The sequence below is a fragment of the Phodopus roborovskii genome, unplaced genomic scaffold (assembly GCF_943737965.1).
Source record: "Phodopus roborovskii unplaced genomic scaffold, PHOROB, whole genome shotgun sequence".
NCBI lineage: Eukaryota > Metazoa > Chordata > Mammalia > Rodentia > Cricetidae > Phodopus > Phodopus roborovskii.
Window position 1 is genome coordinate 9,183,813 of NW_026126563.1, and position 27,926 is coordinate 9,211,738.

The 27,926-nt window shown below is 45.2% G+C and overlaps 2 protein-coding genes across 2 annotated transcripts in view; both read right to left on the reverse strand.

Moving 5' to 3' along the window:
- Epg5 (ectopic P-granules 5 autophagy tethering factor) overlaps positions 1-11,764 on the reverse strand; it is a 79,200-nt gene extending 67,436 nt beyond the window's left edge. The window contains exons 1-3 of the mRNA XM_051202212.1: positions 11,630-11,764; positions 3,833-4,762; positions 2,260-2,503 (exon numbers count right to left, since the gene is read on the reverse strand). Coding sequence (XP_051058169.1) covers positions 2,260-2,503; positions 3,833-4,762; positions 11,630-11,689 — 1,234 coding nt within the window. The 5' untranslated portion in view covers positions 11,690-11,764. The remainder of the gene's footprint in view (positions 1-2,259; positions 2,504-3,832; positions 4,763-11,629) is intronic.
- Positions 11,765-16,117: 4,353 nt separating this feature from the next.
- The window catches only part of Pstpip2 (proline-serine-threonine phosphatase interacting protein 2), a 70,702-nt gene continuing 58,893 nt past the window's right edge, over positions 16,118-27,926 (reverse strand). The window contains exons 8-15 of the mRNA XM_051202064.1: positions 27,718-27,763; positions 27,487-27,566; positions 25,721-25,819; positions 24,368-24,464; positions 22,995-23,076; positions 21,517-21,551; positions 20,016-20,075; positions 16,118-17,817 (exon numbers count right to left, since the gene is read on the reverse strand). Coding sequence (XP_051058021.1) covers positions 20,026-20,075; positions 21,517-21,551; positions 22,995-23,076; positions 24,368-24,464; positions 25,721-25,819; positions 27,487-27,566; positions 27,718-27,763 — 489 coding nt within the window. The 3' untranslated portion in view covers positions 16,118-17,817; positions 20,016-20,025. The remainder of the gene's footprint in view (positions 17,818-20,015; positions 20,076-21,516; positions 21,552-22,994; positions 23,077-24,367; positions 24,465-25,720; positions 25,820-27,486; positions 27,567-27,717; positions 27,764-27,926) is intronic.

Genomic DNA, 27,926 nt, shown 5'->3' on the forward strand with positions numbered 1-27,926 from the left:
GAAACCAAAATGTGTAAAACATTTAGTTCAGATAAAACCCAAAGGTGCTGTCTGCTTCCTAGCTGAGGGTGCTCCTGCTGCTGAGCCCTCCACTCCCTGACGGACCATGTCTGCCTTAAGTTGTCTCTTGTCAGAAAAGCAGTAATACAAAGAGACGGCGCCAAGGGGTGGGATGCTGTAGCAAGCATGGCATGTGGTCCTTACACCTCTGGAACTAATTCGCTGGGTAAACAGAAGAGTTTGGAGCTGTGGGCTCAACAAGTCTTGAGCTGATATAAACAGAGCCTGATGGGCCATTCTCTTGAGACCATAGTGAGGTTTTTTTGGTTTTGCTTTTTTGGTGTATGTGTGTTTTGTGTTGTTGTAGTTTTGGTTTTTCAAGACAGGGTTTCTCTGTGGTTTTGGAGGCTGTCCTGGAACTAGCTCTTGTAGACCAGGCTGGTCTCAAACTCAGAGAGATCCGCCTGCCTCTGCCTCCTGAGTGCTGGGATTAAAAGTGTGTGCCACCATGGCCCAGCAAAAGACACAGACAATGAGGGCCTCGCTCATTAGGTGTTTTAGAGCTTGTGTTAGAGTTTCTATTGCTCTGAAGAGACATCATGACCACAGGTTTCCTACAAAGGAAAACATTTAATTGGGGGTGGCTCACTTACAGTCCATTATCATCATGGTGGGGAGCATAGCAGCATGCAAGCAGACATGGTGCTTGCTGGCTACATCTTGATCAGAAGGCAACAGGAAGTGAACTGAGACACTAGGAGTAGCTTGAGCATAGGAGACTCAAAGCCCACCCCTGTGGTGATGTTTTGTTTATGATCTAACTAATAAAACTTGCCTGAAGATCAGAGCATAAAGATAGCCAGCCACAGAGGCCAGACAGTGGTGGTATACACTTTTAATCTCAGGACTCAGGAGACAGAGGCAGATGGATCTCTGTGAGTTCAAGGCCACCCTGGGCTACACTTGGGATGGCACGCCTTTAATCCCAGCACTAGAGAGGTAGAGACAGGCGTGATATGGCTGGGCCTAGAGGGCAGTATAAGGTGGGAGGAGAGAGGAGCTAAGAGCATTGCACTCTGAGGATTTGTGGAGATAGGACCAGCCATTTTGGTCAGAAATGGAGTAAAGAGTTAGTGGCTGGCTACTTTGCTTTTCTGATCTTCACCTTTAACCCAAATATCTGTCTCTGGGTTTTTATTATTTGTGCTACACACTCTCTTAGTGACACACTTCCTCCAACAAGACCACACCTACTCCAACAAAGCCACGCCTCCTAACAGTGCCGCTCCTTTTGGGGGCCATTTTCTTTCAAACCACCACAGAGCTGAACAAGGACTCTATTGGGAACCAGAACAGAGGCCATTCCTATGATATTTGGGCAAAGAATCTTGCCTATCCTAATCAAAAGTACAGACTAATTTGTTTGGTGGAGAAAATCTCAAGTCAGGCAGCACTGGAGTTACAGCATGGCTACTGCTCACTCTTCTCGTGCAGGTCTACATGGAAGACAGCAACAGGGGGGGCGGAAAGACATGGACAATGTGTGGGCTAGCCAGGAAAGGGCCAGTTTAGCCACAGGCAAAGCAGTGCTGAGAAAAAGAAGCCTAGTGTTCTGTCCTGGGATGGCAGGACACACAGAGCAAGGCCCTAAACATCGGACACTCCAAGTTGTAAAAATGCACCCGTATTTAAAAGGTGAGAGCCTAACCTGAGAATGCCCCTGAAAGGCCTCCTTCCTGGTAAACAGGTAGACAAGTGTGCTGCGACAAACAGGTCACGCTACATTTCAGGCTGGCGGAACTCAGCACCACTGTCCACACAGTACTGGTTTGCAGGGATGGACATGTGGGACAGTAAGGTGGAATCATGGTGTCTTACTCCACATAAAAGTAAAATCAATCTAATAATAAAAATAATAATGATAAATGTTTAAAAAAGAAAAGGTAACTGATAATTAGTTTTGCCATCGGAACTTAGCAAAGGCAGAGAGAGGCAGATATTCGCCTTCCTAAAGGAGAGAAATGCTAGCCATTGGGAAGAGAGACCCTGAACTAATCAGGAAACATCAGTAAACATTGTGGTTGAGGAGGCAAGGAAAACACACACACACACACACACACACACACACACACACACACACACACACACACACACACAGAGATACCATGTGAAACCAATTAGTATCCAGTGAGCTCACACAGGTTATACCCTCAATTCTTTTCCACATTTAAGTATGAGGGACGCTCACTCTTTACGTACCTTGGTCTTGCTGACAAACTGCTAAAGATCTCAGAACAGCTGAGCTATTGAGCAACGTGTAGATATATGACTCCACTTGCAACCTCGAGAGCACAGACGTGTAAGAATGAAGGGCCAGGGTCTGGTGCAGGTGCTCAGATTTGGCATCAAATAGCTTCTTCAGTTCTCCCAGGACATTCTCATTCATCTCTACTCTCTGGTAGTGGTGATGGCCATAAACTTTCACTTGATCTGCACAGATACCCTACCGGCAGATACAGGATGAGACATGAAACCAGCCGCATTTGATGCAGCCAGACAGCAGGTGTAAGACACACGCTTAGGCACCATTTCCAAAAAGCTTATAATCACAGCGGGGGGCCAATACTACACATACAAAACAATACTAGCAAATAATGGCCACATGTGAAAGAACACTGCCAATCATGAATTCAGGACAAGTTCTGTAAAGAGTAACCCTACATCAGGGAAACAGTAATATTTGTCCGGAAAACTGTCACAATCATCTTACTTTCTGTGCTAAGAATATCAAGGCCAATGTGCTATCCTTCAGCTTCACAGTAGCCCAAATACCTCTAGATCCACCTCATTCTCTACGGCTCTGTGCAAAAGGAGCCCTTCTCCGTTGTCAATTCCTCCCACCATACTCTTGAGTTATCCCTTCATTTTCTTTTCCCGTCTTAGATGTTATGTATATGACTGTTTCATCTGCATGTGCGTATGTGCACCAAATGCGTATCTGGTCAGAAGTGGGCCACTGGTCCCCTGGAACTGGAGTCACCACGTTATGAGCGGTGCATGCTCTTATTTCTTCTCCAGTGAGCTTTTCCTCCAGCCTCCCTTTCTTTTCCAGTCTCCCAAATGTGTGTCTTTCCACAGAGCCTACAAAAACATGTACAGGGCTCTGCGCAAATGAAAGGTAGGGGCCAGTGTCTCTCCCAGCTCCCCTTCCAGGCCAGACTTGTCAAAAAACGGCCTTCTCTAATTAGCCATCCCGCCCAGGCCCTTAGTAAGTGGTAGCTCTGGCCTCTGGGGAGGTGGGGGAGGGGCGTCACATCTAAGAAACTTTCCTATTTCCTGATCGACTCTCAATCACCTCATCTCTGTGGCATGATATCAAAACAGAAAACACATAGTCTGTGGCTGAACTATACCTTGAGACACGGTTTGCTGGCTCAGGCTGTGTAGAATGTATGTCTGCATATATTTGTATTTAGTTAGTGGCCAGCACTGCCAGTTAGAATCCTTCATGCAAAAATCCAGATTCCTGCCTCTCTTGAAAACTCCTAAGATGAAGCAATCTAACATATCACAATAATCCTACAGCAGTCAGCTAGATGTCAAGAGCCGCTGTCCCCTCTGAACTTGGCAGGTGCTTCTCCACTGTCCACATTCTACTCAGTCCCTCGCCTACACATGAATGCCTGCCCCTGTGGTGATCTGTGGATTGACAGAACCAGGGCCGGTGTAGGTTTAACACACAGACTGAATCTTGGACAGTACCACAGGAAAGGCAGCTAGCTCAACTACCAATTCCCCAAGCCCTGAAGCTTGACACACACAGTCAAAATACCTGTACAGCTATCTGTTCGTCCGTAAAGCTCCACAGTCGGCTTTTGGCGTTTTGGCAATCAGACATCAGAGTAAGCAGCTCTGCTTCAGCCAATAGCAATTGCTTCCTGCATCGTGAGTAGTTCAAAAGCAACTCATAAAACTCATGCCTATCCTGATGAGCAACACTGTCAAATTCTTCTACATACGACTCAACATTTTCCAGCCATGAGCCAGGCTCCAAGAGTTTCAGCTGCTCTTTAGTAAATGGTACTAGCTCTGGTTGAGACGGGAGCTCTGGGTAGAGGCGCTCGCTACAGAGCAAAGGCTTCAGCACCACCAAAGCCGGTACTTCCACAGTGTCAGCTGGCAACTCGGGATACAGTTTCTTCACTCTAGGCGGCTGAGGAACTTCTTTGGCTTCGTAAGAGCTGTGCAAGCTAGCATTCTGGAGCACCTTCGAACAACTGGGGGCTTCTTCAAGCTCTTTCCTAGTCTCAGCCCCTCTGCCTTGTAAACTTCCCACCCCCTGCTGAGCACTGGGAAAGCCTGCCTGCGGAGTACTTTCTGAAGGTCCATGTGTTAGTGGGCTCTCCTCTACCTCTGTAAAGTTTTTGGAAGGTTCAGCTTCAGTTCTAACATTGTCACCAGGGTCGTCCTTCGAGTTGATTTTGCCATCTCCATCAGGGGCTCTGATCTGTCCTCTTCCTTTCAGGGCCTCTGCGTCATCTATCAGGGACCCTTCATCACCTACAGTCAAGGAGGTGAGTGGTATATCAAACATTTCACTTTCGTTCCATCCACTGGCATCCTTGTGAGGCTGGGGATCGGCTGGCACTTTCAGATCATCTCCTTTGAGTTCAAAAGCTGCAGATGGGACCTCCTGCTCTGCAGACGTCTCTGGAAGGGAAACTTCAACAGAAGTCTGCAGGGCTTCATACTTCTTCTTTTCCTAAAAGCAAGGTATGAAGAATGTTTAAGCTATACACAAATATTTAAATGTTGATATGGAGGCTCCTTCCTCAGCTCGATAACCCACTTCCATTCTTAGGAGTGACCCTCCCTTCTTAAGAAGCTCTCTGATTCCATTTCAGGCCACACTTAAAAGGCATCACCTTTTCTCCATCTCCCTGGCAGCTGCCAGGACTGTCACCTAACCTGTCCTTTAGCTTCTCATAGCTCTAATAAAACTGTCCCTGAGCTTCCTTTGGAGGCCAGCTCCAAATCCCTTTATTAATATGGGAACCTGTTTCCTCAGTAACATGTGGCAACCATGAACAGACCCCAAGGAAGCTCCTGAAGACTGAAGTGCCAATCCCAGCCACCACAGCAGTCAGCAATTGTGATAATGTAAACCAAAAACGACCAGCAAGCCCCTGTGCCTTTGAGCATGAGTGATGTGGGCTCACGGGCACCCTGGGAATCAACCACCCCACTACCTTTACAATACCCCCAATAGAGATGGGGTGTCCCTTTCTGCCCCACTCTCTCCTTGAACTGTGATCCTAACTGAACATGCTCAGAAACTTAAGAACGAAATGCAGTTACAGGAATATACTCTCCCAAAGGTGCCGCCTCCTCTTCTCCACACGACTGTGTAAGCTCCCTAATAAATCAGAAGTGAACTTTCATGCCAAGGTGGGAATCTACTGCAACTCCACTGTGACTAAAGACAGTCAGCTTCCAATTACTTTGCCTACTTTAGACAGGTAGAAAAAAAGGTACATATTGTGAATAAAAGTATCATCACGGATAGTGAATAAAATTTAACAATGCAATGTGTTGTCAAGCCACCAGCATAAAAATTCATGTCTTTGATAAATTTAAGAAATTTTCTTGTTTCTTTTTAATTTATGTATATGTGTGTGTATCTGTCTGTCTGTGCATAACATGCATGCAGTGAAGGCCAGAAGGGGTAGCAGATTCCTGGAACTAGAGTTGCAAGGGATTGTGAGCCCCACAACACAGGTGCTGTGAACAAGACCCAGCTCCTCTTCAACAGCAGCAAAAAGGCTTTTCACCTCTGGGCCAGCTGTGCAGTCCAAAAGCCAAGTCGTATATAGAAAGATAGCCAAGCAGATCAAAAGGAACCTGTATTTACTTATTTTTACCTCCACACAAGTTGCATACACATAAAGAAATGATTTTAAAATCATCCAGGGCTGGGAATATAGCTCAGTGGGAAAGCACTCACATTCAAGAAGACTTGGGTTCGATTCTCAGAACCACCAAAAGATAAAAACTAAAATAAAGTCTTTCAAAAAAATCTGGAAGTGTTAGGGAAATGTAAGTCAACAATGAATACAGAAGAACACCCTTAACTGGAGACAACACACTAAAAATGAAAGCAGGAACCCCACCCCCTTCTCTAACAGTCAAACCCTGACTACCTGAGGCTGACCCAGGGGTCTCTGACTTACCCTCAGGAAGGGCAAGCAGGATTACAACGTACTGCCTAACAAGACAGCAGGCAGCTCACCTATTACCTACTCAAACATAGCATCATACAAATACCCATGGGACAAGGACAGGTAAGTTCTTTCATTATTTTAGTTTTAATAGGATTTGTTTATTTTTATATGTATGGGTGTTTTGCCTGTATACCATGTAAGTATGTGCCTGGTGCTGCAGAGGGTGTGTGGTCCCCTGGAACTGGAGTTACAGACTGTTGTGAGTTATCATATGAGTGCTGAGAATCAAACCCAGGTCCTCTGCAAGAACAGCCAGCGCTATTAGCTGCTGAGATGCAGGAGTCCAGCTCCAGTCGGTACTGAGCTGCAGGATGGAAGTGTGAAGTCAGCGAAAAATGAAGTCTGACCACTGGCTGCCTTTCAAATAGATGGCCCTGAATAGCTCAGGCCATCTCTGTTTATACAAGTTCTGGTATGTTCAAGCATGAGCAGTTTCAATTCATTTCTCTTTAATCATTTCCCAAGAATTATTAACATCTACCCATTTTAGTCTCTTTTCCTCTTCCCCAATCCCTTGTTGTCATTAATTGACTTAATATTATATTACAAGCCAAATGATTATATCTAGCCAGGCACATCTTACTCATATCGTGCCCAGAGCCTCAGCAAACGTGCGGTTACAAAAATGAAAGACATTCAAGCCCTATGATTAGTTCTAACAATATGACACTTTTATATTTTTTGTAGTAGGCTGAGAGAGAATGATGCCATACTTGGAATATTATTTTTTAGATATAAATCAATTTCTAAACAGTCTGAATATCACTTTTATGGGAGCAGCAGTTGTAATCCTATTCTTCATAAATTCTCAGAATGGTAATGATTAATAAAGGGTTCATTCTTCCTAGCAGTTTCTACCGGTACTTTTACTTCCAAGGGAACTGGGAGTTTTAGATTCCTTTTATATTTTGGCATTGGAAAATGTCTAACCATTCATACCCTGGCACCAGACAGATGTCAGACCTTTCATGTCCTTATCTTTTTCTTACATGTCCCTGTAAGTTTTTAATGTCATCTTTTAAGAAACCAAATTCTTAAGTTCTTGGAATATAGTTATCTCTTTTGTGGAACACTTAAGTAAGTAAGAATCATTAACCTCACTCAGTGAGTTCCTCCTGCTTACTCGATGAACGTAAAGGGAGCAAGGGGCAACCAAAGGAATCAGTTTCTGTGACAGACTGCAAAGAGGCTTAATTTCCTTGTAGAAACTTTATTAAAATTGTCAGCTTTTGTTACCAGTAAACTCAGCCACAATCACAACTAACAAAGCAAAACTAAGGATTACCACAGGAGTGAGCATAGCAAAAGTGGGAAAGGTCTGAAGCTCATGAACTCCCTAGGGATGGCACAGATCTGCAGCACCGCCTCAACGGGTCGTTGCTAGGAGGGCAGGGTTCTCCGAAGGGCCTTGCCATAAGGAGCTCCATTTGCAAACATTTATGCTCTTTCCCCAAGGGCGACAGAATGGTTTCTGCCACTGAGCCATCTCTCCAGCCCCAGGCAGATTCTCTTAACTGCTATTAATGCATCATGTGGCCTCTGAGGGGAACAATTGTCTCTTTCTGAGAATTTGTCTATGTTTCTGTTCACAATTTATATTCTTTCTTAAAACTTTTACATCGTTTCTGATCTTAGAAATACTTTTACTGACTCCTGAACCTTGGGCTTGCCACAGTAAAATGCCCCAAAGTGCTGTGTGTGGTAAGACAGAAGAGAGCAAGGCTAAGTTAGGACACACAATGAGCTGTCACCGACAGTTATCTCCCGGAGATGGAACTCTGGGATGTCCATTTCTGTTTGTGCATGTGCACATTTAACATGCACATACTTTTTCAAGCAATGTGGAAATAACCGTGCACTTATGCTTGTTCTGAAACACACATGGGAAGTTTCTGCTCCAGACTGTAAGCACCACCGAGGCCAGAAGACTTTCTCTCCTATCCCAAATGCCTAGAGTCATTTCTGGGGAAACAATAAGTGGGCATTATGTATTCCATAATGACTGGGTCTCAGGAGACAGAAAGAGGCTAAATAACAGTATATATCGTTGCCCATCTTTATTCCAATAACAATTCATGCCTAGCAGAAACAAAGGGATGAATTGCTACCCAATAGAGCAAGGGGAAGAAGGACCACAGGGATGGGCTGGAAGGGTTGAGCAGGAAGACAACCTATTTGTTACTACATGCTCTCATTGCTTGTTGGAATTTAGAACTTAGCGCAATTTTTTGGGACAGGGTCTTGTTCCATAACACCAAGCTAACCTAGAACTCACTACGTAGCCCAGCTGGCCTGGAGCTCACAATCCTCCTCTTCCAGTCTGCTGAGTACCGGGATTGCAGACATGTATCAGCACTCTACCGTACTATAAAGTCCGATAAGTCTGCAGAAAAAAACCAAACCTAAGACTCTGTTCTTCTTACCCTAAGTATACTAAGATAAATGAAGTCCAGATCCTCAGAGGTGGGGAGTGTTAAACAACAAAAAATCATACTAATAGAATAAAATCATCATTAGGGCTACATCTAAAGTATCCAATAGCAAACACCAGATAACTAACCACAGCCTGTCACCCTGAGGTCATCATCTACAAGACATTTAGCACTTAGGAATGTAGGCCAGGTACTGAGACAAATCCAGAAGCCACAGCAATCTAAACACAACAGCACATGGCACTCCACTTCCTGAACTGAGCCTTGCAGTCTGTTCGTGGATCCTAGATGTTAAAATACAGCACTGTCAAGTTTCAATGATGTGGGACTTTATAACCATGACCAAGGTAACAGCCAGCATTAGCAAGTGCATCTACTTACCCTAAAGCAAACTGGTTTTCTTAAGACTGGCAAGCATGAGGGTCTTGCTGGTGTCATGGACATTTTCTAATCGTTTTGTTATACTAGTTCTGAAGAAAACTTACTAAATTCTTCAGTAACAAAGCTTGCTCTTGGAAATTCTGGTTCTCACTATTATTTATTTTTTAAATTCGGCCAGCTTTATCAGGTGACTACAGGAGTTGTGAAAGGCACTGGGAACAAGAGCAATCTCTCGCTCAGTGAGTTCACTGTCTGAGAGTGAGGACAGCAGCTGGCAAAGTTGCTACAAATAAGAAGGACATGAAATTGGTGCATGGTGTTACTGACAGAGGGAGTAACACATAGTTGATAAGGGGAAACTCTAAGCAAGCACCGCTTAAACTGAGACACTGACAGCAAGCAGTAGCTAGGCAGAGGAAGAGCCTGGAAGAAGCTCTAAAGCAGGAAAATACACAGATCAAGATGGGTGTGAAGGAGCTAAGTGGAAGCTGATGCTAGAGTCTTTAAATCAGCCTCTTTGAAATGGCAAAGTTTTGAAGCTTTTAGGGGGAGGCATTGAATTTTTATTTATTTATTTATTTTTATTTATTTTTTTTTGTTTTTGTTTTTTGCTTTGTTTTGAGTTTTGTGACTGTTATGATACAGAGTAATGGGCAGAACCAGATCATGCAGGAAATTCAACTCTTAGTGACCAATTAGATTTGGAGGACAGGAACAAAGTAGGCATGAGATTTCTAACTGAAGCAAATGTCTTGGAAATGAGCTTTCACATAAGCTTTAACAGTTGAGAAAACAGAGTACTGAATGTGTATTTAGGGGAATTGCCTGAAACATGTGGATAAAATAGACAATTTATTTTTTTTTTCATAAGACTTAAAAACTTAAGATTTTCATTTTTAATTTAGAAATTATGTGAAACAAAATAAAGAGAACATCCTCTTTACTGACTGTTTTTAGGCATCTATAATGTAATCTTTGAACAGACCGATGTATATGTAAAATAAAGATTAAGCTACTGGAAAGAAAGCCACAATTTCTGGCTTCCCCTAAATTAAATCATGCTAACAGCATGATTTAGGACAATCATTTAACCTGTCTAGGCTTTAGTTTCATCACTTATTTGAGGGGAAAAACACAGATTATTAGGATTTAAGATTCTGTTCTGTATAGATAACTCATGTTATAAACTACTATATTCCAGGCCAGGGGTTTATGTACAGCTGGTTAACTGTTTGTTTGTTTGTTTGTTTGTTTGTTTGTTTGTGGTAGCTCTTTATCAAACCAATATGTTGCAAAATTATTTTTCTTATAAATGTTTCAGACTGGGGGTGGGAAGGCGGCACACTCAGTAAAGTGTTTGCCATGGAAATATGAGGACTGAGTTCCATCCCCAGAACTCACCAGCTGAGCCTAGGGCATGACCCCCAACAAGCCTGAACTGAACAGCAATCCCCAGGTCTCAGCCAGAAGTTCTGTCTCAAAAAGCAAGGGGACCAGCTCCCCCTAAAGAACAATACCCAAGACTGATATCTGGGCCAGTACAATGTCCACCCAAGTCTGCACTCATGACACAGAGGTGTCTCTGTTTTTTAAGTGGTCATAGTACCCAAATTTAAAAAAAAAAAAAAAAAGGTGTAATGTTTCTAGGCTGAACAGGTTCAAGTCCAGCCTGGGCTACACAGTGAGGTCAGCTTGGGATGTGTGTACTACACATTCTTGTCACAAAAAAAAAAAAAAAGACAGAAAAAAGAAAAGGAAACTTCTGACCCTGACGTGCCTAATTCCATAATACCTTACAGAAAGGGAGCCACACATTTCATTTACACTCTATTAAATAAAGTTCCCAGAAATCAGTTAAAATTTGTTCACACACACACAATTTATACTTTGGGCTTAGTAACATCACCAGTTCTGGGGAAGTTAATTTCCTACACCACCTTCAAGGCTCATTTCTTGTTACCTAGTTATCTAGATCGAGTGTCCAGGTGTGGTGGCATATCTTTAATGCCAGAAACCCAAAGGCAAGGGCAAGTTAAAACCCCTGTTCAAATATATAGATATATTTCAAACAGGTCTGACCACGACGTTGGGGTAAAATCTAACTTGTTCACTGTCAACAAGCATACAGGAGCAAAGTGAACGATTCAAAATGTACCTAAAAACAAGTCAACTTAAAACCAGGAAACACAGAGAAGTCAAACCCATCGATCGCTACTGCGTGAGCTCTGCCCGGTGCTGACTTCGGGGCATGCATGCGAACATGTAAACAACCGGGTTCGCGGGAGAGAACACTGTCGCCCTGGATTTTGAAAACCAAGGACACATCCCTGCTATCCACAAACCATACCTCCCAAGCGAAGGACGACCCAGAGGCTGGGAAGGTTCCCATGTGACAAAGGACACGCTGGGAAGCCAAAGACGGGGCTGGGGGTTAAGGGCTTTGGTGTGGGAGGCCGAGAAGACCAGCAGGTCGGGACTGGGAGCCGGCCGACCGCGCGGGGAGCAGGGGCTCCGCGCGAGCCACAGCATCCTCACCTTGCCTTTGGTCCGGCTGGCCTTGGCCTTGGCCCGGCGGGGCTTCACGGCCTCGGCCATACACTCTGCCTCCTCGACGTCGCCGTCTGTTTCTGTCAAACTCCTGCAATTCACGCAAGACGCCCAGTTCCGGCCTCTGGGTGTCACGTGACGGGCCCTCCACCACTCCGGGAAGGGAGGCGGCCGCGGCAGCCCGTGCGGGTACGGGCTGCGACTGGGAACAAACCAGCCGGGGGGGGGGGGCTACTTGCGCGGGGAAGGCCCCGCCCATCCTCGCTCAGGCCCCGCCCCAGCCCTGCCCTCGCCCCGCCTCCGGTCCCGCCCTCTGAGCCCCGGTCTGTGCCTGCGCCATTGGCCGCAGGGTGGCATTCAGAGCAGCCCTCTCTCGGCTCTGCAGCTCTACAGAGGTGCTCAGGCTGGATCATGAAGTGCCACAAGAGGCCTTGGCAAACTGACTTCGATCCCTAAATAACTAATCCCAGCCTAAATCTGCATTACATTTCCGGAAAGAAAACTGATGTCCTTCTAAAGCGCACTCCAGTCTGCTGTTTTGTAGAAAGGAGTGCTGATACTTCCATCATGAGTTAATTGCAGAAGGCACTTGGATAACAGCAGGCATCCCTATACTAGTGTTACTGTACAAACTTGCTGGCTAGAAAAGTTATAGCTGCTCCAAAGACAGACTAAAAGGTTGAAGGACGCAAGACCGGAAAAGAATTTAGTGTACATTTGCACACTTCGTTTCACTTGAGGATTCCAGATCTTTAAAAGAAGGAAGTTGACTTCATCTCCTTTTCACAGTCCTGATTTCTTTTTCATGAGCATGTAGTGCCTCTTAAAGTAGTATATATTTCACTTTTGTTGTTTATTGGTAGGATCTACCAACCCTCCTGGAAGGTCAGCTCCTCAGAAAAAGGTTAATTCCTTCTCTGCTGTATCCTAAGTATCTCCAAACAATAGCCAGCACACAGTATATTATACTTGATGAATAGGTGAGTTGTTTTGTCAGGGGACACATAGAATCTACAGGATGTGGGAAAAGACTAACCACCCACTCTGAAGGTATCCTAAAATGAAAATCCCAGGATTATGGCATGAAAAACGGGAAGGCCTGGGCATAGTGGCATAGGCCAGCAGAGGCAGGTAGATCTCTGAGTTTAACGCCAGCCTGGTCTACAGAGCAAGTTTCAGGACAGCCAGGACTAAAAAGAGAAACCTGTCAAAAGCAGAAGAGGGTCTCTCTCTCTCTCTCTCTCTCTCTCTCTCTCTCTCTCTCTCTCTCTCTCTCTCTCTCCCTCCCTCCCTCTCTCTCTCTCAGTTTTGTTGTTGCTGCTGTTGCTGTTGTTTTGTGAGACAGGGTTTCTCTGTGTAGCCCTGGCTGCCTTGTAAACTAAGTTGGCCTTGAACTCAGAGATCCACCTGACTCAGCCTCTGTTGGGATTAAAGGTGCGGCCACTTTTCCCTGTATCCTCTTTTCTATAGGTAAATATTTAGTGTCTTATGTGGTATTAGAAATTTGAACTCAGAGCCTTGCATATGCCAAGCAAATGCTCTACAACTGAGCTAATTAGCCCCTGCATGATGTCTTGTCTCTGATCATGTAAGGTGGCTTGGTGGGTTGGGGTTGGGGATTTGGAGGTGACAGTTGTTTTGTTTCACGGTGCTGAGGACTGAGCTCAGGACCCCAGTACAGTAAAGCTACATCCCCAGTTTTGTGAGCACAAATCATCATCAACAAAAGTTAACAAGCTCCCTAGAATGTAGACAGATTTGGTAGTTCTGGCATTTGTATATACTAATCCTTGGAGAATTGATTCCAAGACCCATACCCCGAGTCACACCTCTGACACTCCACCTTCACAAATACCAAGATGCAGATATATAAAGTGGCATAATATTTCCATGTGACCTATTCAAATCCATCTATATATTGTTTTTCTTATTTTATCAGTGTATACAATTATCTGTTTATGGGATGCCGTGTGACACTTTGATTAAGGTAGACATACTTAAGTAAAACTTTTCATCATTTCCCTGAGCTCAAGTCATGCTCTTGCCTCAGCATCCTGCATCTCCACACAGATGCCACTGTTCCCAGCCTAGCCTCTATTCTTAGCGGTCTGGACACCACCACTAACTTCCACGGTTCCTTTTGGTCTTAAAGTTCTCTAAGTGGCACCTACCACTTGTCCTGCAAAGCAGAACTAACTCTGATGGTCCCCTCCCACTCTCCAAACAGTCCTCCTACATTCCTGTGTGTGTGTGCATACAAATACATACATTACATATGTAGAACTAAATCTAATGATCCCCTCCCACTTCCCAATAGTCCTCCTACCTTCCTGTGTGTGTGTGCATACAAATACATACATTACATATGTAGAACTAAATCTAATGATCCCTTCCCACTTCCCAATAGTCCTCCTACCTTCCTGTGTGTGTGTGCATACAAATACATACATTACATATGTAGAACTAAATCTAATGATCCCTTCCCACTTCCCAAATAGTCCTCCTATTTTCCTCTGTGTGTGTGTATATATATATATATATGTATATATGTGTAAACATATATACATATGTGTGTATTCTATTTGGTTGGCTTGTTTTGTTTTGAGACAGGGTTTCCTTATGTATGCTGATCATGTTGGCCTTGAACTCACAGAAATCCCACAGCCTCTCCCTCCCAGGAACTAGGGTTACAAGCTTGTGCCAGCACACCCAATAATTCTCATGAAACAGCATTGCAAAATTTAATATGAGCATGATGTAGAAATCAGCCAGTGTCTGGGACAGCATGTATGAAAGGGTTCAAAAAGCTGCTGCGCTTCTGCTGGAGGCCTGGGGGTGGACCCACGAGCACCTATGCTGGGATCTCTGTCGCACTCTGGTGGTTATTCCCAGTAATAACAATTTCTACAAAGGGTTCTTGTTGTCAATCACTTCCCGCACAGCATCCTGTAGGAGGCCTTATTTTATCATTCCTGATTACTAAACACATGTTGTGAAATTGATGTGGAAACAGACAAATTTAAGCCAGAAGCATGTCAGTGTCTTGAGTCAATTAGCATGTAAACTAAAAAGTGCCCAGCTTACGTATGTATTTTACAGGGTACGTGACTTCAGCCTGAGGCAGATACGTCCATTACCTTCTTCTCTTGAACCTGTGTCTCTCTAGCTCACACTTGTGGTCTCATAGAAGATTCCTTCCACCCAGCTGACAGAGGAGGGAAAAGCCCGGGCAGGGTTCAAGAACCTCCTCTCTGTGTTCATGGTTCCTGAGGATGTGGCCTGATGCCACAATGCAGAACTCAAGAATGACTAAAATAAGGATGGTAAGAAGTACTCCCAGTAGCGCTATGTCAATCAGCACAGCTGGTCACCAACACGCTGTGAGGGGGCGGGGCAACCCAAGGTGAACTGACGGACTGGACGGGGAAGACAGTTTGAAGACTGAAGGCAGAGAGCTTCAGAAGGAGTGAGTGGGTGGGCTTATGCAGGTAAGCAACAAGATGTGCAACCGTCTATGTCTCTTACTGGTGACTATAAGGGAATTGCCATTGCTACTTCAAGCGAGATGCAGGAGTGCATGGCTAGGACTCTCCTTGGTCACCTCCTTGGTAGCCCATGAACAGGAAGGTCATGCTTAGGGAACTGAGAATATACAAGGACCCTCTACTGACCCATGTGATCTATGACTACTGCTGATTGTCTGTGCCGAGGCCAAACTCTAAGTCTGTTCCCACCCCTCCAAAAGACCGACAGTGAATTAAAACCATCAAATCTCATCCACCCTGGAGCAGGTAACCACTTCTCCCTGCCAGGTCAGACTCCAAGAATGGGTTGGCCTTTGACCTATAGTGCCTGGCCAGTTTATAGAATGCCTGGTAAATCATATGAAATTCCACTTAACATACCTTGATGTTTCTAAAATTATTTTTTCATTATCATTCCCTAAGTACTCTTTTAGACACTTCGATAATTGCCATTGTCATGAGATGTTAATGTGAGAGGCACACTGTGTCTTCGCTTAGAGGCTGTGGATGTGCTTTAGACCTATGAGAGAAAGGGGAGGGGTTAGGGACTTCGGAGATGGTTCAGTGGGTAAAGTGGGCAAGTGTGAGGACCTGGGTCCTGACCCCTAAAGCCCACATAAAAGCCAGATGTGGGGAGGCACAACTGTAACCCAGGACTTCTACACTGTGAGAAGTGACGACAAGAAAATCCCCACAAGCCCAAAACCAACTAGCAGGCCATATACAGCAGCAAGGGACAGAAGACCCGTGTCAAACAAGGTAGAAGGCAATGAGCATCGTCCCAGGTGATCCTCTGACCTCCACACATGCAGCGGCAGGAGCCTAAACTCACACACACACACACACACACACACACACACTCACTCACTCACACATACACACTCACACACACAAAGAGTCAAGAAAGCATGTAAAGATCAGAAGAGACGTATGTTTAGCACAAGAATCCAAATTAAATCCCAAATCATCAGGAACTTTTATTTTACTTCATGTCAAGCGGGGGGGGGGGCAATAAAATAAAAATATTATTTTACACTCATGAAACATGTTTACATCAATTATGCTGATTGGTAGAAAACACAAATCATTGAGGACTTGGCAACAATAAATAATATACTTAAAAACAGAATTGCTATGTGCAATGACAATTTCCTGAGGCTTTCCCATTTGGGGAAGTCGGTGGGCCTTTGCAAACCTGAGTTTCTCAAAAGGATGTCCAGCTGGTGCAAATTTCCTGTCATGACAAGAAGTTGCTGAGGCTGGGAGCATCTTATACTGAAAGAGGGGAAATAATCGATCCTTTGGTGGGGGAGGGGTGGAGATGGGTTCTCACTACGTACCCAGGCCAGTCTTACACTCACAATCCTCCTGCCTCAGCTTCCAGCATGCAGTGATCACAGGAAGGCACCACCAAGCCCAGCTTTCAACCCTATTTTAATCAATTTGTTCAAAGTCCCAGAAAAGCTACTGAACGAAGGAGAGGAACGTGTCTGTTCTTTGCAGTGACACGGACATTTACAACATGCCCCGTAAGAAACAGCGCTAACGTACTTTGTCATAACTGAAGTGTGCCACTTTCTCGGGTGTGATAAGTGGTGAGTGAGTTCACAAAGGGAGAACCAAATAACGAATGCCTCTTTAAATGTTCCAGGGCATGGCAAGGGATGTGTGTACACACATGTCAATCAAAGCTCTGTGTGTGCTACAGCACGTGCGCAGGCTAGAGTGCATGCATGTCGACCACAGCTCTGTGCTCAGCATGTGTGCATGCATGTCAACCACAGCTCTGTGTGTGCTACAGCATGTGTGCAGGCTAGAATGCACGCATGTCAATCACAGGTCTGTGTGTGCCTCACAGCACATGTGTGCAGGCCAGAGGCCAGCTGTGGACTGGGTTGTCTCCTCCCACCTTTGTGTGAGTTCCAGTGATGGAGCCCAGGTCCTCGGGCTTGCACAAGCACCTTTACTCCCTGACCCAACTCGCCAGCCCTTCTATAACTTGAGCACGAGCATGGCGGGCTCACAAAGGGCTGGAAGACTAGTACTGTAGAACACACACATATGCTAGGTCTGGTTCTGTCTCCTCTCTTTGGCTGTCAGAAATGTAAGGAAACTGACCTCACCCTGTTGGGTCTTGCTCTCCATCTGTAAAATGAGCAAGTCCACTCAGACGTGTCTAAGTCTTCCAGGCAAAAACAAAGGTGGCCTTAAATATTGCACCACTGAGAGAGGGCGTCACTGTTTCCATGGCCCTACTTCCCACAGCCCAAGGAGCAGCTTCGGCAGCTGACACCATCTTCTGCAGCCCTGCCTGCCTGCCCAAGCCAACACTCTGAATCCAGAGTGGCCTTGCTTTCCCAGGCAGGAAATACCACCCATAACCTTAGTAACTAGCCGGGGAATAATAATTCTTCCTCCCAGGGCACTATGTAAACTTTCTGAAAAGAAAAAAAATGAAGAAGAAAAAGAACTATGCAGACCTCTACTTGGCTAGGTTGAGTCAAATGTCTACTATAAATTTAAAAATGTCAAAAATTTTTCAGCAAGGGTTCCCATCGAAGTCTTCATGATTGACACGATTTGGTTAGATTGTGCGGCTCTCGGGGCCTCTTCTCACGTCATAGAAGCAGTAACTGAGAGAAGTTTTCTTTTCTGAAAGAAAATAGCAAAGACGTTTCATTTGAATGGCCTATTCATGCAACTTGTGAGTGTGTTTAGTCCAAGAAACAGATGGTGAGGAGAGATGCCCGGTCACCACGGAAGCTCTTCGTGGAAATAACACGGCACTGATATTTTTAATTAAAAAATTATTATCTGTCTTTATTAAGCATGTTAGAATTGAAAACAGGAGTAGCAGCTAAAATTCAAAAACTATTGAACAAATTACTAATGCCTAAGGTCTCCTATGAAATGTCAACCTCTACGCTACAGTCAGATATATAGTGTAATACATTGCTTAACTAAATAAATTAAACCGAGTTCCTGTCCTTAAAATTCTCTGAATTTGGGGCTAGAGAGATGAGCCAGTGGGCAAGAGCGATTGCTGCTCTTCCAGAAGACCTAAATTCAGTTCTCAGTGCCTATCAGCCACCTGTAACTCCAACTTCAGGGGACCCAGCGCCCTCTCCTGGACCCTTCCGGCTCCTGCACACGAGGAGAGAAGGAGTGGGGGGGGGGGGGGAGAGCAAGTTTTAAAAATTCTCTGCAATCCGGACAGTTATATGTGTACATGCTGAGCCCCTATCCATTGAGCTGGTACAGACATTAAAATTATACAGCTTGAGAGATCTACTCATTAAATGCATGGGCATTGGCATCGTGCATTCACACAAGACTCCTGAACTCTGGGGAACCAGAGTTCTATATCAAATGCTAGTCTTAAGCCCATGGCACATGTGCTTTATCTAGATAACAGCAGGAAATGAAGAGGTAAAATATTAGTTCATGTTACTATATGTACAATGTGCATATTTAATACGCTCTTGGGGCTGCCAATACTTTGTCCCACAGCCATCGTTTGCACCACAATCCCGAAAGCAGATCTGCCTGATGCGTGATTCACTCACCATGTCCATGCTTTGTCTCTAATAAGGGCTCTGAGAAAGAGGCAGTATTTTGACAGGATGTAAAGACTACAATTTATATTATATTATATGTACACCTAGCTAGAGAATGGAAAATTTAATGTCTTCAGGTTTCATCTTCTATAGTAAACTTACTCACACCTTAAACATAGTTATGAAGCAATCTAAGGTCTCCTATTTAATATAAATCGATACCAGTTAATTATTTCTATTTAATTAAGACAGCCTGGCTCCTGTCCTGTGTAGCTAATTAGAGCTTAGTCAGAAAGTAGACAGTCTGGGACCTGAATGGACATTGTATCTCTAATCTCCTGGTGCTTTCTGGTAGGTTAGGACACAAGCCCAGCAAATCTCCAGAGCGCACAGCTAAAACCTGTTCTGCTTCATAACTGACAGTAAATGTCATCAATACCAGGAACAGCAGAAGTGTCACCTGGCCAGGTCTGCCATGCCCCCCCCCATCCATCCACACACTCTCCTGTGGCTCCCAGAAGCACGTGCGATCAGAAAAAAGGCAAACAGCTCAACTGTCTCATCTCAGACAAAGGAGAAACTGAGACAGCCCAGAAATGGAAAAGCTCCTGGGAAATGGAGCCCTCCTTCTTTGCTGCTGAAATCCCACACGGGTACATCGCCGCAGGCTCAGCCTGCCCGGGCAAGCAGTACGCTGTACAGGGAGTTTCATTTAGCATTGCTTTTGTGAAAACATGCCAGCTCTCTGAGTGCCCAGAGGACCAACCAGTCACTGTGTGGTCACCTCTGTTGGTTAGCAGTGCTGTGGTTGGTTAGCAGTGCTGAATTCTCACCCAAGAATCCTTGTGATGAGCTAGTTCAGGGAATGACTACCTGTGACCGGGAACAGGCTGACTCCCATGATCCTCCTGTGTTTGGTGAGTGTGATACCACTTGCACGGTTTTCACTGACCTCTCCCCTTTCAGGAATAAGGAATCCGTTAAAGACGGAGAGCCATGTGCGTTCTGTTTCTGCGGGTGCTGAAACGTAGGTGTGTAAAGGCTACAAAAAGGCTAAGCAAACTCAGAGTCACAGGATAATGAAAATGAAGGGAAAATTCCCTCACTCCAACAGGTTTCCAGGCAGCTCAAAGTTGTAGACTCTAGAGGCAAGCCTGAAGGGACAGAGAGCCCAGCATAGCCACCAGGATGCTGTCCAGAGGCAGACCTGGCTTCGTGGTGATGGTCTAAAGAAGATTCGAAGGCGTCAGAAATGCAATTGTGAAGGGTTAGAGGCAGAGTAAGGGCTCTTACCCCCATTGTGCTACTGATACAGCAAAGTGTAGTCCTCCACCAAAGAGTAGTCAGGATCACCTGCAGAGAAAGGGACACACGACAGAATCAAGCTAATCTTTTGTTTTGGTTTGGTTTTTGTTATTTTTAATATAAGACCTTAGCCCAGTGTTTCTCAACCTGTGGGTCAAAACCGCTTTGTGGGGGGGGGGATCAAACAATCCTTTCAAAGGGGCCTCATATCAGTCAGATAGCCTACGTGCCAGACATTTCTATTATGATTCATAACAGGAGCAACAATGAAAACAATTCTATGGTTGGGGGGGTCACCATGATGTGAGGAGCTTATTAACGGGTCACAACATTAGGAAGGTTGAGAACCACTGTGTTAGCCCTTTTCACACCTGAGCCGTCCACCTCAAGATTCAAGATTCGGACATCTGCCTTTTTTAGACTAAATGCATCAAAATGCAAAATATGGGCACCAAAGTCCATAATTGACTACAAACCAGAGAACATTCTAGAAATGGTTATTTGCTCTTTTTCATTCATGTGCATGTCATAGTAAAGTCATCACCAAGAATGGGCAAAAATGAAGTCACTCATTATTAAGTAGCAATTATAAGGCAAGGAGAAGTAAAATAAGTTAAATAAGGGTCCCAGGCGTTGAATTCAGCCTTGATGGCAAGCCCCCTGAGCCATCTTGCTGGCCCAGAAATTGTTTGCAGTCATTAAATTTTTACTGAGACGCCTCAGTCCCCCGTGAATACAGCTACTTGAATGGTTCTTGCCCAAAATGATAAACACAGCTATGCATCTAGTACTACGCTAATGGTTTGAGATGATAGGAGAGGGAAAAAGGCAAAATGCATCTCTTCAAAGGTGTTGTAATTAGCCAGAGAATACAACTGACCAGAAAGAAAGAAAGAAAGGAAGGAAGGAAGGAAGGAAGGAAGGAAGGAAGGAAGGAAGGAAGGAAGAAGAAGAAAGAAGGAAGGAATGAAGAAAGAAAGGAAAGAAGGAAGGAAGGAAGAAAGAAAGAAAGGAAGGAAGGAAGGAAGGAAGGAAGGAAAGAAGGAAAGAAGGAAGGAAGAAAGGAAGAAAGGGCTACGTGTGGTTCTGTCTGCGGCACTGCAGAGGAGAAAGGAGATCAGCATGTCTGGAAAGTATATGATGTTATAATTAAAGACTGCAGAGTGAGACCCTACCTCAAAAAGAAAAGTCTTATAGTAAGATTCAAATATAGGCACAATCTCTTAGGAACTCGATCTTGTCACGAATGTCTAACCCGACATCCATGGGCCACACAAAGCTCAGGATAGCTATGAACAAGGCCCAACACAAACTCAAAAACTTATTTAAAACACATTTTTTTTGGTAACTAGACTGTACTGCTTTCAAGCATGGACTCTGTAGATGATGGAAGCTGTGTCATAATGTCCAAGTATCGGGCATGCTTGGTTCTAATTTTCACGTTCTAGATATTCAAATTCCAAGAGGCTTTTCCTGGTGGCATACATACTTGGTAAACGTTTAGGAACTGGGAGAGGTCCTCTCCTGTAAGAGATAAAAATCAAAGTCTTTCAGGCGAGCTCTGATTATTTTTAGATCTTTCTACTTCACGCTGCAAACAAACCACACTGTAATCCGCTGACTTCTACCCTAGAGCGTCAGGAAGGCTCAGATGAAGCAAACGATTTTCAGCCCCGACTTACAGAAACCCAAAGGGCAGGCATGTGTGGAGCCGATGAGCAGACTGCACAGCACTCAGGAGTGCGGAGCTCTGCCCAGGGCCTGCTGGAGGGGTTTTAATCTCAGCTATTGGAACAAAATTTACTGATCTCCTGGCGAATCAGAGTCCTTGTGCGTAGAATGAGAAACACAAACAGCTCTCCCGTCTCTGGGAGAATTGTCAGCTCAGCCATATTAACTGTTTTTTGAAAGGTCCTTGCTATCGACAGCATGCATTGACATTGACCTCTCCCAAACACCCTCCACCAGTTGGATGGAAAACTCAGCAGATGAGACCTCACCCCCTTGCCCACTGGCTTGGTGTAAAATAAAAGTTTCTTTCCAGTCAAGACCCTTTATATGAGGAGGAGCACATTCTCTGTCAACGGGCCCAATGGAAGTGACTTAGCTTTGCTGGTCACAGTGTCTCTGGTGCACCCCTGATCAGGTCTAGTAGGACGACAGCCAGATAAAAAGAGAGACCCACTGACTATGCTCCAGTGGCTTTCTATATGAACACCAGTCATTTAAAAATATAAGCCAGGGCTGGGAAGATGAATCAGTGGTCCAGAGTGCTTGCTGCTCTTCCAGGAGAACCAAGGTCAGCTCCTGGAAACAACCACCTGTAACTCCAGCTCCAGGGAATCTGATGCCCTCTTGTGACCTCTGTGGGCATTCACATAAAGGCAGCAAGCAATGGCACAGACACACACAGATAAAAATAAATTTTAAAAAATGTAAGCCCAGCGTCATGTAACTAATCCTAGCACTCAAAAGCTAGGACAGGAAGAGCTCTGTGAGTTTAAGACCAGTCTGGGCTACAGAGCGAGGTCCTGTATCAAATATAGAGAGAGACAGAGACACAGAGAGAAATCCTTCTTAACTCATAGGCCCTATGGAAATTAGTAGATCAGATTTGACTCAAAGGGGGGCATAGTTTGTTTATTCCTGTGTTCTATCAGTCATATGAAGACATGGAATTCATAAATAAGTAATGCTTTAGCACCCCAGAAATTACAACTAATAAAAGCTATATAACATTTGTTCTAAAAATGCTATTTCTAAAAAAACTCAGTTTACTTACTAGGTAAATTAAAAGCTATATAATATTTGTTCTAAAAATGGTATTTAAAAAAAAAGTTAAGTTTCCCTGCTAGGTAAATTATGCAAATTTGGTCAATTCAAAATAAAGGGTAATACCTTAGATCATTAATAACATAAACATTTATTAAAATATTTTTCTTCACATGAAAAGCAGTTAGTTATTACCTTGCTATGTTAGGCCCTGAAGTCTTTCCCGGTGGAGCTGCACTCCGCTGAGGAGAGTAGAAATTCTCATACATGATGGGGGCTACAATTATTAAGACAGAAGGCATCAGAAATGAGTAAAGGTTGGGGTTGTCCCACAGTTGGTAGAGCAGTTGCCTAGCATGTACAAAGCCCTGGCTTTGTCACACAGTGCAGTGTAAGACAGGTCTGAGTGCTCATGTCTGTCCCCGAAGAGAGGCAAAAAGATCTGGGGTTCAATGTCATCCACAGCTGCACAGAAAATTTAAGGTTAGCCTAGAATACATGAGACCCTGTCAAAAAAAAAAAATGGTAGGGAGACCTAGAATGTTCCGAGAGCCTACATGTCAGAGACTGTCCCCACCTTAGCACTAATGGAAGGCAATAGGCTCTTTGAGTATATCCAATAGGAACACACCAGGTCAGCCCATTTTACCCTAATAGGAACAGACCAGGCTAGCCCATTATACCCTAATAGGAACACACCAGGCTAGCCCATTGTACCCTAATAGGAACACACCAGGTCAGCCCATTGTACCTCAATAGGAACACACCAGGCTAGCCCATTGTACCCTAATAGGAACACACCAGGCTAGCCCATTGTACCCTAATAGGAACACACCAGGTCAGCCCATTGTACCTCAATAGGAACACACCAGGCTAGCCCATTATACCCTAATAGGAACACACCAGGTCAGCCCATTGTACCTCAATAGGAACACACCAGGCTAGCCCATTATACCCTAATAGGAACACACCAGGTCAGCCCATTGTACCTCAATAGGAACACACCAGGTCAGCCCATTGTACCCTAATAGGAACACACCAGGTCAGCCCATTGTACCTCAATAGGAACACACCAGGCTAGCCCATTGTACCCTAATAGGAACACACCAGGTCAGCCCATTGTACCCTAATAGGAACACACCAGGCTAGCCCATTGTACCTCAATAGGAACACACCAGGTCAGCCCATTGTACCCTAATAGGAACAGACCAGGCTAGCTCATTGTACCTCAATAGGAACACACCAGGTCAGCCCATTGTACCCTAATAGGAATCCATTGGGGACATGCCGTGGTCTCCTCTTTCACATCCTGGCTATATGATGAACGGTCCACTGAGCCACTGTCTGCCATAGTGTACTGCCTCACTACAGCCTGCATCAACTGACTGGACTAAAGCCTTGAAACTGTAGCTAAAACAAACCCTTGTTTTACTGGCCCATGTACACCAGGTATTTGTTACAGCATCGGAAACTGACTAATACAGTGCATCTTCCATCCTCTGTGACCCAGGACAAGAAAGACTGATACCACTGCTTAACTGTCCCTCCCACCATGCCACCGGCCGCACCTGGTGGGGTCTGTCCAGTTTTACGCTGGTTCACAAAATACTGGATGTCCTTCTCAATGCTGCACATTTCCAGACTCTTACGGACTTGTTCGTACATCTGATAAAACCAAGATAAAGCATTAGTTATGCATAAGCTTATTGATGACAATTGATATGAAAGGAACTTTTATGAGCAGCCCACTCTTTTGCAACTTTGTTTTGACAGCAGAAGACATTCTTAAGTCCAAGACTCACATGAGGGCACCTCTCTAGTCCATCTTGGCTATTGCCTTTCTATTTCCTTTTTAAAATTATCTTTTCCATTCCAATTCCAGTTCCCCCTCCCTCCTCTCCTCCCACTCCCCCCTCCTCCCATCTGCTCTACAGAGAGGGTGAGGCCTCCCCTAGGAAGTCTAAGTCTGTCCCATCATCTCACTGAGGCAGGACCAAGGCTCCTCTCCACCCCCACACCCCCGTGTCTAGGCTGGGCAAGGCATCTCTCCATACAGAATGGGCTCCACTAAGTCAGTTTGTGCATTAGAGTGACATCTTGGACCCACCGCCAGTGGCCTCATATATTGTCCCAGTCACACCACTGTCACCTATTTTAAGGGAGGCTATTGCCTTTTTTACGTGAAAAAAAAAAAAAAAGGAAGATACAAGGAAATACTTCTTTCTGGGCGGACCAAAACCCTGGTTGTGTTTTTGTTTTGTTGTTGTTGTTGTTTTTAAGTATTGATGGAATAAAGAAACTATGTGCCAGGTCCCATGACCAAGCGTCAGTGCCACACACACATGCAAACACAACTCCTTAACTTGTGGGTAAGTTCTTCCATTTGATTCTCTACAGGTTTCCTGGATATCTGATCATTCTTCTAAAGTCATGTCCCACCTGAGGGTGGAGCTATTTCTTAACAAAGGCTGTGACAACCTCATCTGGAGACCCAGTTACTATTGAAGCTCACCAGTTCATTCTGAACAAGCACCACAAAGCTACAGAAGCAAATCCTCACTGGGTGACCATCAGCTTGCCATGGGCCCGTCTGCTCATACGTGGTGCAGGGGGTGATGGCGCTCTACACTGGAGCCGTCTCTGGGACTCACATTCTCCTGTGACATCTGTCTTCCACGTGTGAAACTGTGTCTGGGTCTCATTATCTGCTCTCCATCCCTAACTCTCGGTTTCTTAGAGAGTCACCGTGGTAAAACGGACCAGGGATCAGGGAGAGGACAACACCTCTCAAGTATCTCTCTCTGTACCTCAAAGGGGAGCAGGAAGTAAGGGCAGGGTGGGCTGATAAACACTGATGGTCCTTTCCGCTCTGAAGTTCCTAACCCGCAGAGCACAGCCCTCTGTGCACGCCTCGGACTTACTTCATCGTTTGTGACACACTGCTGTGACAGCTGATTCACATGTAACCACAGTGCATTCCGGAAGAAGTTGATTCGCTCACATTCTTGGGCCTCAAACACCTACAGAAAAACAATTACGTGTACAGGCATACATAAGGAAGGGGCATCCGTTTAGCCAGGCTGTGACCTAAACAACATTAACCTACATTGAGGGGTGGAGTTTAAAAAGAAAGTAAAGCAGAAGAAAGTGTTTAGTATGGGCATAAAGTCTCAGAGTAATCAAATTGCAGAGATGAATCAAACGAGATCAATCAAATAAGGTTTTTTTTTTTTTTAAAAAAAAAAATCACCAGTGTTGGCTTGGGAGCACAGCTCAGAGGACTGGTGCTTGCCTAACATGTGTAAGACTCTGGGTTTGATCACCATCACCCCACAGAGGTAACGAAGCCACAAAGGCCCACTGGACCTCACACCAAGTGCATCCCTGGTATCCATGGGAAAGGAGAAAGAAGGTGTGGAGAACCTTTAGGCTGGGACACGGGACATGCAAACCACCTCATAAAACATGGCTGGGCTAAGAACACAGATCAGTCGTAGAGCACGTACAAGCATGAGGTCCTAGGCTTGATTCCTAGCACGCACACACACACACACTCACACACACACAGGCACGCACGTGTGTGCACACAAATACACTTGCACACTTACGCAATCACTCATCTGTGTGCGTACAAGCACCCATGTGCGTTTGCACATCGGGGTAGACAGAGTCAGGGACAAAAAGAGAGATAGTATATCCCTGGCCAAGAGGGGAGAAGACGATGCGGAGGGGTGTAGAGAGGCCAGCTGAACAGGGCAGGGGGCAGCTCCTTCCCACCGCTGTGAATCCGCACTTGTAATCTTGAACTCACAGAGACTGCAGGCTGTTACCCCGAGAGTTCCTGACTCCAGAAGGCCTGGACTGGGCTGAGAGCCCACATTTCTACCCAGTCCTCAGATAATGCAGGTTCTGCTGGCCCCGAGACGCTGTTAAAAACTGACGTCAGAGAGTTGAGGAACTTTCTAGCTTGTGTCTTTTAAATTTCCTCTAGAAAATTATGGAGTGCTGTGTATTCCCCATTAGAACCTTGCAAGTACAGGCCTGACTCTCGGGGTAATTACAGTGTTCTGCCCACCGCTAACTGACGAAGCTGGGTCATGCCTGCCCTAAGCAAACATTAGCTTTGGAGTGTGCTGGACAGTGAGGTCAGGATGGGGTGGTGGCGGTAAAAGGATGAGGATTAGAGGAAATCGTCCCAATCCCTTCCTTTCTTCACTTAAATTCTCAATTTCTAACTCGGCCTCGTGCTCAATGCCGAAATGCTTGTTAGTACTCAGGCATCTGTACTGACCTGCCTTTGGGGTCCTGACGGGACACACCCTCAGCCGCAGCCACTAAGAGCATCACCTGTGCACATTCGCTGTGTTCCCTTTTAAAAGACCCTGCCCGCCTCCCATCCTTCTCGTTCTCTCTCTCCCTCTCTCTGTCTGTTCTTTTCTCTCCCTCCCTTCCTGTCCCTCCCCATCCCTCTCCCCTCTCTCCTGCTGTTCTCTTCCCTGGAGGCCGGTCTCCCCTCCCCCCCTCCCATTCCCCTTTCCCTGATACAAACCCCTCTGCTTGAACCCTGTCTGATGGCGTCTTTCTCTCTAGTGCCGCTTTTCTTGGTTTACGGTGCTGAATGAAAGATTCTCAGGTTCTGGGAGGAACCTCCGTCCCTCGCTGCATCCAGTCCCAGCCAGGTACCTACCTCACAGGCCTTAACGTGCTCGCTCTGCCAATCTTCCCGGACCTTCTCCAGCATGTTGATGTGCAGCATGTATGCTTTGTCTGCAATGGGCAGGGCTCGATTTAGAAACTACACAGGCTTGCTGGATTGTAGCTGTTGCTCTCTGATGCTCGTTAATCCTACATAATCTTAATGTAAACAGCCCCCCACGTACCCACCCACCCCCATGTATCAGAGCACCACACCCCTCACCTGAATCCTCTACTGCGCTCTTTGAAGTTGCCAGTTTCACAAAAAGCTATGAGGACCAAAACCAAAAAAAGAGATTAGGAAAGCTGATCCAGGCTTCCATGGGCAAACAGGTGTAAAAGTAATAGGGACAGAGAGGTAAGATCTGGTCCATTGTTCATCTTCACTCTTTCATCTTCTCAGCATCCTATGACTTCCTAGAGACACATCTC